Genomic DNA, 12,750 nt, shown 5'->3' on the forward strand with positions numbered 1-12,750 from the left:
GGGATATATATCTATATATCTATATATCTATATCTATCTATCTATATATATAGATATATAGATACATATACATACACATACATACACACGTTTTTAGAGATACATACATATACACATACATACATACGTATTTGGGGGATATATATATATATGGAGTATTACTCAGCAATCAAAAAGAATGAAATCTTGCCATTTGCAACTACATGGATGGAACTAGAGGATATTATGCTAAGCGAAATTAGTCAGAGGAAGACAAATATCATATGATTTCACTCATATGAGGACTTTAAGATACAAAACAGATGAACATAAGGGCAGGGAAGCAAAAATAATATAAAAACAGGGAGGAGGACAAAACATAAGAGACTCATAAATATGGAGAACAAACAGAGGGTTACTGGAGGGGTTGTGGGAGGGGGGATGGGCTAAATAGGTAAGGGGCGTTAAGGAATCTATTCCTGAAATCATTGTTGCACTATATGATAACTTATTTGGATGTAAATTAAAAAAATAAATACAATGGTAAAAAAATGATTACAATACTGTAATATAATAGAAAGTAGTAATGAAAATACAAAATATAAAAAAAACTAAACTAATTAACCTGTACTTTCTTTTGAAAACCTTCATGGCTGGTGTGATGGAGACAAGAGAGAGGAACGTTATTGTGTAGGATGACTTCCACTATCATAATGGAATCACTGCTAACTATTGGCTTAATGGAATCTTTTTTTTTCCATGAAACTTTAACGGATCCTGTGCAATGATCTAGATTGAAGCAAGGCATTCCTAAGTTTACTCCTGTATGGAAAAGCAAAGTACTGTCCACACGTGCTTTGAAGTGACAAAAAATATGTTAGTGGCAGTTGTGGGGACCTTCAAACATCCCCAAAAATCACTTTCTGCCAAACGCCATGGTCTGAGAGCAAACAGTGAGCTTGGGAGACTATCACCCCACAATCCTGCAGCGTGTGCATGCACGCCAGACAGAACAATTGGTTCAGTTGTGATCATGTGATGTTTGGCGTCACGTACTACTTTTATTGTAAGACATCACTTGTTTTTTAAGTTAAAATTTATTAGAAATGTTTGCTTGTCTTGCGGAACACTCGCAGAACAAGTTATTCGCAATCCAAGGTTTTTCTGTATAGGGAAGAGGAAAGCGATGGAGAGACAACATCCTGTACTGTGGCAGGCAGCATGGACAAATGCCAGAGGAAGAAAGGTAGGTCATAGTCCAGAAAAAGCAGGAAGATGAGTGTCAGTGAGGGGTTTGTTTGGGGAAGTGGTAATTAAATTTGGATAAGTAAGATTTAGGACGGACTAGTAGGTTCCTGAGCAGGGAAATAACATAGTCAAAAGGGGTTGCTATGATTTGAACGTGGTGTCCCCCGCCTGCAAAACTGACATGTTGAAATTCTAACCTCAAAGGTGAAAATATTAGGAGGTTGGGCCTTTGGGAGGTGCTTTTTCCTCATGAATAGGATCAGTGCCTTTGTAAAAGAAGCTCCAGAAGCATCCCTTGCCTCTTCCACCTTGTGAAGACCTGGTGAGAAGGGAGTCTGCTATGAACCAGTAAGAGGGCCCTCACTTTACAATGCTGCACCATGGTCCTGGACTTCCAAGCCTCCAGAACTATGAGACACAAATTTCTGTTGTGTATAAACTACCCAAACTGTGGTATTTTGCTATAATAGCCTGAATGGACTGACAGTAGTATTTTAGAAAGATCTGATTTTTCCCTTTAAAGGGCTGTGAAGGTAGATCAGTGATTAGAAGATATTGTAAGTAAAAAGTGTATGTTAATTTGAATTGAGCAGAAAAATATGTACTGAGATGTTAGCACTGGAACTTAAAAAGAGGATAATTAGAAATATTCAAGAAAGAAAAAAGATTTGGTGATACTATATAAACAATGGAAGGGCTACTGATTACTCTTATATTTTAGTTTGAGGGACAGGAAAAATGAAGATGATATTATCTAAAATAGGATAGTTTGGGGGTGCCTGGGTGGATTAGTCGGTTAAGTGTCTGACTTTGGTTCAGGTCATGATCTCATGGTTCATGTGTTCGAGCCCCATGTTGGGCTCTGTGCTGATAGCTCTGAGCCTGGAGCCTCCTGCAGATTCTATGTCTCTCTCTCTCTCTGCCTCTCTCCCACTCACTCTCTGTCTCTGTCTGTCTCTCTAAAAAAATAAATAAATAAATAAATTTAAATAGGATAGTTTGTGAGGGAAAATAAGCAGCAGGGAAGAACATAAATTGAAAAGGTGTTATATATTTTAATTTATTTATAGGATGTAAGGGGAGAACATATTATTCACAAATTCAGAATTTTTTCCCTATTACTAGACTTTTTTCAAGCTCTATTTCCACATTTTGTTTCTTCCTTTTCTAATCATTCTTTCTACACATGAACTTCCATTAATCAAGCAAGTGCTATTTAACAATTTCTCTCCATTCCCTCAACTCCTGAAAAACATCAACCAACCTTTTGTAAAGCTTGCCATGTGTTTATGATACTCAAACACTGTGTTCAAAAATGGTGACTCAACCAAATGGTACATTTTATTATAGTGATCGATTTATACATGGTTTGCTGAATGCATCTATGTTGTAGGCATTTTGGCCAACATGATTTGTTAAAATCCTCTCAGCAAAGTGCTGTTACAATGACCATCCTCTGGGACTTGGGAATAGCCTTATTATACAGAACTTAATGTTATACACTAATGGCATTTATTAGAATGGAATTCTATATATATTATTACTTCCGACATCAGCCTGGCTTTTTTAGTCTCCTCACAGCATGAGACTTTAGTAATTATGCTAATGTTAGCTGATTCATGAGGACAACTTCCTAAAGTGCACTTAATTAACTTGGAGATTTTGTAAACAGCTGTACATGTAGGTTCTGCAAATTGTAGGGATATGTCAATCTGACATGTGTACAGTCTGCCTTCCTAACCTCATCACTTTTTACTAAAGCTGAAAACAATGAGAAGCTGAGATCTGGCACCTTTATTTTTTTTTTAAATTTTTTAATGTTTATTTTTGAGACAGAGAGAGACAGAGCATGAACGGGGGAGGGTCAGAGAGAGAGGGAGACACAGAATCTGAAGCAGGCTCCAGGCTCTGAGCTGTCAGCACAGAGCCCGACGCGGGGCTCGAACTCAGGGACCGTGAGATCATGACCTGAGCTGAAGTCAGACGCTCAACTGACTGAGCCACCCAGGCACCCTGAGATCTGGCACCTTTAGAAGCAAACGCTTGAGGAAGATTCTGAGAAACATCACTTTGGCCTACCTGAAGATGGGGATGATCGGATTCCTCCAGTCTGAGTCTGTGGAGCCAGATGAGTTAGGCAGACTGTTGCCTTTTAAGTTGGTATGAGGGAAAATATTCAAGTTTGTTTCTTTAGCAAAGGGAATGAGTTTTCCAACATGTCGCTACAATATGATATTTCCCCGTGGGTTTGTAAGTACCACTGACCAATATTGCTCCTCAGGGGACTTTTCTGCAAGTCAGATTTCACATCCACAGACTCCGTTATCTCTGCTTCCCTTCAATTCCAACTGCTGGATTGATATGATATTTGAACGACTCATCATTCTTGCTTGAATGGAAATCACCTGATGTTTTATTTTTGACATTTTATTGAAATCTCATAATCCCCTACAAGTGAGAAATAACAGTACCATGCAAGACTTTCTCTCTCTCTCTCTCTCTCTCACACACACACACACACACACACACACACACACACACACACACACTGAAGAGAAAAGGTAAGTGAATCACTTCAGGGCCAATCCCAAACTAATCAAAATGGAGGAAGAAACATCATCAAGAAAGAATGGAAGAGAAAAAAACCTTACTACATAAAATTAGGAGAAATACCAATTGCACAAAGCTAATGACAATGGAGAATAGGGATGGTTTTGAAATAATCTTCTTATTACTACTGCATAAGATCACACTCTCACATAAGTTCTAGAAACTAAGCCAGGGATTTGTCTATGGATTCTCAGGGGTCCTGGCAAGGTCTTTTCCCCTCATTAATTTAAGCTACAATCCTGGGTACAATCTCTTTGGGAATTAGCTAGATAACATCTAAAGATAATCAAACACTTATTGTTTAGCCTTTTCTTTAACTTCAATCATCAGAACTTCTTCCCCAGCCTCTGTAGAAGGAGCCATACTGATGATGAGTGATTGACGAGTAGTTCCTCTGGGTAAAGCTGCCCTTCTAATTGACTGGGGCATTTCCTCTGCTGTAACAGTATTTGCTCTACATTCGGAGCTGTCCTGTGTTTTCTCTACTGGTTCTCTTCCTTTATCTTCATATTCTCTTCCTTTACCCTCTCCTTCTTTGGAGTTTTCACTTTTTTCCTGGAAGAAGTAGTTACAAAAAGTTGGTTTTGAAATCATAATCAAGGACATTGGAGTCTTATGATTAATATTCAATGGCTAAGGATCACCACCAAGACAAAGACTGTCTGAATTAAGTTAATGTGGGAATCATGTCTGCCTTGCATTCTACTATCATTTGACAGCTTTGTGATGTGCTGAAGAAGGAGGCTGAGCTGTCACATTTGACAGTGTAATTCTGGACTGCATTTTTGTCCCTGACAAGGAATTCTCTTCCTATTGGTCCTCATGCTCACTGAACTATTAGACTTAGTGCTTAGGACTCTTTGCTTTAAAAATATGTACTTATTTATTTTATGAAGATGAAATTTTAAATGTTTATTTTCTAATAAAAAAGTATTAACCAAATGCCATAAAAATACTACAGAAAGTATGGTTTTCCTGTTGCATAAGCTCATGGGAGAACCTCAGGGAGAAACTCATATCTCTTTCCTCATACAGTTTTATTCGTCCCACGGGTGGTTGAGCTATATGGTTTTAGAAACTATTATGCTTAGTATCATCTGTAGAAATTTCATAGTAAAAAAACATACTATGCTCTGTGCTGATGACACTTGGGGTCAGTTTAAGAGAGGCTCTTACTACGTATGAATGGCACATATAAAGTTGAGAAACTTACTTAACATGTTGACACATATTTCTTTACCCTGTAAGTTTTTTACCCAGATTATTATGTTTTTTAATTTTTTAAAAAGTTTTATTTATTTTGAGAGAGAGAGTGAGAGCACAAGCACATGAGCAGGGTAAGGGCAAAGAGAGGGACAGAGAGAGAGGGATAGAGAGAGAATCCCAAGAGGCTCGGCACTGTCAGTGCAGAGCCAGATACGGGGTTGGAACTCATGAACCTTTACAGAGATTATTATTTCTATGCTGATTTGGCTTACACTGTATCCCTAATTTTCACTATAGTGCTTCTCTGTGAAAAGAGGCAAGTTTTAGTCTCTTGAGTGTGACTGGTTTATAATATTTGCTTTATCAATTTTCTGAAAGATCCAGTCAGCCATTTCTTACAGTTTAAGAGATAACATGACTAGATTCAGAAAACCTGCATCCCTGCTCTGTTTTTCAATAGCTGCCCCATAGACTTATTATAAGAATCAAAGAAATATGAAAATAAAGACAGAAAAACTGTAACATTTGAGTATCTTGACATTTCTAGGAATTGGGAGGCAGCTCAGTATAGGACTACAAGTGTGAATACCTGAGTAATAGTTTTCGCTCTGTCACTTTTTGTGAACTTATCCAAATAAATTGAGCTGTTTCTTCATCTATAATATGAAAGGTTTGGATAAAATCTGTGAAGTTATTTCTGGGTTTAAACATTTGTGATATATAAGTGATTGAATATTTGTGAAAGTATTCACTGGCTCATTGGTAAAATGTGCTATATATTTATAGGTGTATATGTATGTTTATACATAAACAATTGATTCTCATTATTCCTGGTAGTTTTGTTCTATACAGCTGCCACAAACACAGAATTAGCAAATACTGAACCATTGCTCCTAGGGGTAATGCAGGATTTGGTTCGTATGAGGCTCTGGCCACATTTTTGTCAACAAATCAATACATAACCTTGTTTTATGCGTATTTCTGTTTAGGGACATTTATTTAATATATATTGTTGATTCATTTTATTGAACTCATGCCCAGCAGCACTATAACTCATGCTTGAATGAAGCTTATCTAACACATGTCTTTTGTCTGTAAGGCATATCAGAAATTTTTGTGCTTAGGATCACTAGACAGAGCTTCAGCACTATGCACTGCAAAAATGAGGAAAACATAGCACTTAAATAGATCATGAAAAGGTCACTTGTTTACAGTGTGAGAACTGAAATAAGAAGGTAGAGTTGTCTTCTTGCTCAACTTCAGCTGGGGACATGTGCATTGGGCAACTTAAATTTTTCACTGCTCTGCACATATGTATGTTTGCAAATGACCACATGGAGTATTGATTTTGGGATTACAAAGAAACTTCAGCAAATAGGCAGATTTGCAAATATACAGAATATATAGATAATGAGAGCTGAATGTTTGTATATACATATATATTAAAACCATCTATAATAAACTGTGAGGATTAAATGTAATGAAATATGAGGATATACTTTAGACAATAATAAGTGCTATAAATAAAGTAGTAATTATTCACATTAGATGCATCCAAACTGTCCCAGTGTTTGAAATGGAATTAGAGTAGGAGCTTGTCTGGGTATACTTAGTTCAATGATCTGTTACAGCCCTCAATTCACTCTGCCTCATTACCTGGATGGTTTGTTCCCTCTTCATTTTGAGTAGTCTTGTAAGACCTGCTTTTCCTGTGCCTCCCAGGAGAGCTTTAAACATTTTGGGTGTCTTTTGTTTTGGTTGGAAGAGAAAAGCAAGTCCTTTTCTTGGAGGGGATTCCTCTGTGCCTGGAGCCTTCTTCTTTAGAAGCACACTGTGGATGGAAGAGAAAGGCTATTTTAGATAGTACCGTAAAAGTTCTGGAAAAACCTACCAGAGACACTGTCTTGTCTCCTAATCTGTGAAGTTTTCAATGGATATCTGCATAAAAAATTGTTTGTTGAATGTTTCTTATGGAGAAAGTTGATCACTGCCATCATAATATAGTTCTCCTCTTAGATATTACAGTGTAAAACCAACTCTAATTTTTTTTAAGCTTATTTATTTTGAATGGGGGGGGGGAAGGGCAGGGGGGAGAGAGAGAGAGAGAGAGAGAGAGAGAGAGGGAGAGAGAGAGAATCCTAAGCAGGCCCTGTGCTGTCAGTGCAGAGCCCAACATGGGGCTCAATCCCATGAACCTGTGAGACTGTGAACTGAGCTGAAATCAAGAGTCGGATGCTGGACCTACTGAACCACCCAGGTGCCCTTCTAATGAGGTTTTAAAGGTTGTACCTGGCTTTCTTCATGAGGAGCTTTTCAGAATCTGGATAATGCACTAGAATTTCTTGGAGGGTCTTTTTGTCCAGAGTTAAAAGATTGGCAAACCCATGGGCTATCACATTGGCAGTTCGACGGTTTCCTCCTCTTGCTGCTAGAAGGCTGTAGATAGAAAGGTGAATGTTTGCCACCAGTTTCACTCTCCTTTCACCAAGATCTTTTAAAAAATGGATTTACATTGCTTCAGAGAGGTGAAGGTGAGAGTTCAGGTGTTTGTGTGGAAGAAGTAAGATGTGGTGGTGATGGAAGTGGCAACAGTTTTCAACATGTTTTATCTATACCTCCCACTTCAAATGAAGGATTTGTAGCCATCAGTGCCCCGTGAGATTCTCCCTCCCAGATTCCAGAGGCACAAACTCCTGTTGAACTGGGTATCTTCTGTTTGCTCCTCCAGATTCACTTTTCATCCTTCCCAATCCTCTCTGCTCCCCAGAAAGCTGACCTCTGGGGGTCTGCCCTCTGACTTGCATCTGAGTTCAGCCAATGGGAAATAGCAGTAGGAAGTTGGAAAACAGGAGGAGTGTGGTGTTGGAGCATTTATTCCACTGTTCATTCCTTGCCAGAGCTTATGTTAGCAGTAACTATAGTTCTCCACCAACATCCACAGCTCCTGACATGTGGCCATCTTCTAGAAGTATGATTCTCTATAGCTCTGTCTTGGTTCTGGTAATGTACCCTCCTCTTGCCCCCTTCAGGCCTAGCTGCAGAAAAACTTCTTTGCTGTTGCTAGCTTCAGGATGCATCACCACCCCTTGTTGGATATACTGATGTTTCTCCCAATTTCCTTCTATTGACTTTTGTCAATAGTTCCTTTTTAAAGTCTTCTTCATTACCTTGTTTGAGTGTACTTTCTGTTTTCTGCCTGGGCTCTGTCTGATATAGATCTGACATCAAATCTTAATGGTGCCTTGATTATATCTGGTAAATCCAATCTCTTCTCCTAGTTAACACTCAAATCGTCTTGGTTCTCAGTATTGTAACCTCTCTGTAGTATAGTCCTTCACATATAACTTCCCATTAGGAGTGTCAGTGAATTCTGGGCTTTATATCTCTCAGAGACATAGCTGGGCATTTTGTATTTGAGAAGTGACCAACAAATAGTTGGTGAATAAAAGAATACATGAATGAATAAAAAAATGGGTAAAATTATATCATTCACCAATAATCTGGAAAATAAGGGTTGGTATTTAAAACAAGACAAGAAAAAACACATATAAATGCTTTAAAAACACTACAGGCTTTGCACTGCAAAGATAACACAATAGATTTAATCTCTTGGAGTCAATCAGTTAGGAAAAAATAGTTGTGGTTTTATCATTTGTGTGTGTGTGTGAGAGAGACAGAGAGAGAAGGCTCACATTAATAAAAATACAATCTTTAGGGGTAGAAAGGACAGAGAAAGCAACTTGGCAATAAAAATATTCATATTTTCACAGCCCTGCCTTTGGGGGCAATAATGCATGAGAACTTGCATGGGTCCTATGTCTGAAGATTTGTATTAGATAATGTGTGATTCTCTGACTATTGCAGAAAAAGGAACATTCCACTGCCTGTTAATAAGATAAAAAACTAACATAGGTTTCAGAAGTTGTCACTTTTATTCTTATAAAAAAAAAGCTGAAGAAATTGGAAACCAATAACATTTATTGGATCTATCAGAGAACTGAGGTTGCAGGGTAAATTCTCCTCCAAATCTGGAGAGATAGGTGAATCCAGACAGCCACAGCCAGATCTACTTACCTGGAACAGAAGTCCTGGAGCTGAAACTGCTACAAAAATTTAAATGGTACTTTTTATAAACTGCTAGGTTGAGAGTGGATAATCAAGAAACTCTTGGGGGTCACAATTATGGGGAAACTAATACCTGGGTTTATCCTTGAGGAACTCCACCATGTTCTCATGGTTAAGAGCCAAGAAAGATCTGTTTGTGGCCCTGGCAGTAGAAGAGGATGATTAATCATCTTAAAATATACCCAGAGCTCATTTGTTCTCTATAACAAAGGGCTGCTATCTAGGGGAAAAGACTACCAGAGCCTTATCCCACCCAAAGGAAAAGTGTTTCTCCCACCCCAGACCCCTCTAGCCTTCCTGTCTTATTACCTAAGGTGGGTAGCAAGCTAAGAAACACTTGTAAAGGTTACATCCCGGGAACATAGATCCACTACAAGACTGAGATTTAATTATAAGATTATAGATTCCCCCCATATCTTATCATTGTACTAATGGGGCTCTTGTATACTAACAGTGGATTATAGCTGCAGGATGCAGACTTTCTCTGAGGAGGTGTACTTAGGGAAGGCCAAAGTCAAAAGGTGGGGATGGAAACAAGGGCATTTTAGAAAAATTTGGTTTCTCTGGCACTTAGAGCTACAGCAAATATTAAATACAGTCCAACTCCTAGTCAGATTAACATAAAACATCATGCTAAAGACATATCTACCTCAGTTCCGATTACTAATTACATCATGTACAGCTTCCAACAAAAAATTATAAACCACACTAAGAACACAAGAAAACCACAGCCTAAAGAGACAAAGAAAGCATGAGGACCAGAGTGGGATATGACAAAGATACTGGAATTCTCAGAGAATTTAAAATGACTATGATTAATATGTTAAGGGATCTAATGGAAAAATTAGATATCATTTAAGAATATATGGGAAATGTAAGCAGAGAGATGGAAATTCTAAGATAAATTCAAAGGAGATATTAGAAATCAAAAACACTGTAACATAAATGAAGAATGACTTTGATGGGCTCATTAGTAGACTGCATGGGGCCAAGAAAAGAACAGATGAGTTTGAAGATAGGTCAGTAGAAAGTTCCCAAACAAAAATGCAAAGAGAAAAAAAAAAAGAAAAAACCAAGCTCCCCCCCGCCCTGAACATCAAAAACTGTAGGATAATTTCAAGAAGTATAAATATATATGTATCTTTTGTGTATACATATACATAAGATATATACAAAAGCATGCACCATCCTCTAATATTAGAAAAAATATTTGAAGTAATTATGGCCAAGAAGTTTCCAAAATTAAGTACAGACACCAAAATGCAGATCCAGAAAGCTCAGAGAATAACAAGCATGATAAATACCACCCTCCTTACATCCTACACATATCAAATTCAAATTGTAATAAACCAAAGATAAAGAGAAAATCTTGAAAAGAGACAGAGGGGGAAAACATCCTGCTATTGTAGTATAAACCCTGATAGTTGTGTTTTATTCCTTATTTTGTAATGCAAGTGCTTGACCTAAGCTTGATTGCTATTTCAATCATGATCTCAAACACATTGCCAGACACCCAACTATATAGAGTCAGACTGCCTTCCCTCACTGAGGTTCCTTTGTTTTAGAGATCTTGGTGAATTTTGATAACTGAAAATTGGGCCACTTGTTTCTCTCTCTTCCCACACTTTAAATTCCTGTATGTATGTATGTATGTATGTATGTATGTATGTATGTATTTATTATTTCTTTTTATACTTCATTTCTTTTTTTAAAAATTTACATCCAAGTTAGTTATCATATAGTGCAACAATGATTTCAGGAGTAGATTCCTTAATGTCCCTTACCCATTGAGCCCATCCCCCTCCCACACCCTCTAGCAACCCTCTGTTTGTTCTTTATATTTAAGACTCTCTTATGTTTTGTCATCCTCCCTGTTTTTATATTTATTTTTTCTTCCCTTCCTTTATGTTCATCTGTTTTGTCTCTTAAAGTCCTCATTTGAGTGAAGTCATATGATATTTATCTTTCTCTGACTAATTTCATTTAGCATAATACCCTCTAGTTCCATCCACGTAGTTGCAAATGGCAAGATTTCATTCTTTTTGATTGCTGAGTAATACCCCATTGTATATATATACCACATCTTTTTTATCCATTCATCCATTGTTGGACATTTGGGCTCTTTCCTTACTTGGGCTATGGTTGATAGTGCTGCTATAAACATTGGGGTGCATGTGCCTGTTCAAAACAGCATACCTGTATCCCCTGGATAAATACCAGGTAGTACAATGTGGGGTAGTTCTATTTTAAATTTTTTGAGGAACCTCCATGCTGTTTTCCAGAGTGGCTGTACCAGTTTGCATTCCCACCAGCAGTGCAAAAGAGATCCTCTTTCTCTGCATCCTCGCCAACACCTGTTGTTGCCCGAGTTGTTAATGTTAGCCATTCTGACAGGTGTGAGGTGGTATCTCATTGTGGTTTTGATTTGTATTTCCCTGATGATGAGTGATGCTGAGCATTTTTTCATGTGTCGGTTGGCCATCTGGATGTCTTCTTTGGAGAAGTGTCTATTCATGTCTTTTGCCCATTTCTTCACTGGATTATTTGTTTTTTGGGTGTTGAGTTTGGTAAGTTCTTTATAGATTTTGGATACTAACCCTTTATGTGATATGTCATTGCAAATATCTTCTCCTATTCTGTTGGTCACCTTTTAGTTTTGCTGATTGTGTCCTTCGCTGTGCAGAAGCTTTTTATTTTGATGAGGTCCCAGTAGTTCATTTTTGCTTTTGTTTCCCTTACCTCTGGAGACATGTTGAGTAAGAAGTTGCTGCAGCACAGGTCAAAAAGGCTTTTGCCTGCTTGCTCCACGAGGATTTTCATGGCTTCCTGTTTTATACTTACGTCTTTCATCCATTTTGAGTTTATTTTCCTGCTCTTATGTCTTAAATTCACCATTAGTGAGCTCACAAAATCCTAGGCCTCCATTCTCAACCCCAATAAAAGTAGAACCCCAGGCCCATACACTCTCCCTCTATCTGCAACCTCACTGTGTGGCCCCAGGTGTGCTGTGTAATTTTCCAGGTCTTGTAAGTAATAAATCTTATTTTTTCAAAGTTTCCTCTGGTTGTTGTTGAAGAGCATTTACAGTCTTTTTTTTATGTTTATTTATTTTTGAGAGAGAGAGAGAGAGAGAGAGAGAGAGAGAGAGAGAGACTGAGAGCACTCAAGTGGGGGAGGGGCAGAGAGAGACAGAAACATAGAATCCGAAGCAGGTTCCAGGCTCTAAACTGGTATCTCTAAGCCCACGTGGGGCTCGAACCCACGAACCATGAGATCATGACCTGAGCCAAAGGTGGATGCCTATCCAACTGAGCCACTCAGGAGCCACTCACAATATTTAAAAAAAAAATTAATGTTTATTTATTTTTGGAGATGGACTGAGACAGAGAGCGGGGGAGAGGTAGAGAGAGGGAGACATAAAATCTGAAGCAGGCACCAGGCTTTGAGCTGTCAGCACAAAGCCCCATGTGGGGCTCGAACTCATGAACTGTGATATCATGACTTTAGCCGAAGTTGGATGCTTTAACCAATTGAACCACCCAGGCTCCCCCGGGGAGCTTTTTAAAAAGTTTTAAAAGTTTT

At 38.2% G+C, this 12,750-nt stretch overlaps 1 protein-coding gene across 7 annotated transcripts in view; it reads right to left on the reverse strand.

Moving 5' to 3' along the window:
- Positions 1-3,231: 3,231 nt before the first annotated feature.
- Positions 3,232-12,750, reverse strand: part of CNGB3 (cyclic nucleotide gated channel subunit beta 3) — a 273,696-nt gene continuing 264,177 nt past the window's right edge. For 6 of the 7 annotated variants that reach the window (XM_042973520.1, XM_042973525.1, XM_042973523.1 and 3 more), the window contains 3 exons: positions 7,333-7,479; positions 6,700-6,874; positions 3,232-4,392 (listed from right to left, as the gene is read on the reverse strand). In XM_042973520.1, the coding sequence (XP_042829454.1) occupies positions 4,132-4,392; positions 6,700-6,874; positions 7,333-7,479 (583 nt within the window). In that variant the 3' untranslated portion in view covers positions 3,232-4,131. The remainder of the gene's footprint in view (positions 4,393-6,699; positions 6,875-7,332; positions 7,480-12,750) is intronic. The other variant, XM_042973524.1, reaches the window with a different exon arrangement.

Source organism: Panthera tigris, chromosome F2, assembly GCF_018350195.1.
Source record: "Panthera tigris isolate Pti1 chromosome F2, P.tigris_Pti1_mat1.1, whole genome shotgun sequence".
In the NCBI taxonomy this organism is placed as follows: domain Eukaryota; kingdom Metazoa; phylum Chordata; class Mammalia; order Carnivora; family Felidae; genus Panthera; species Panthera tigris.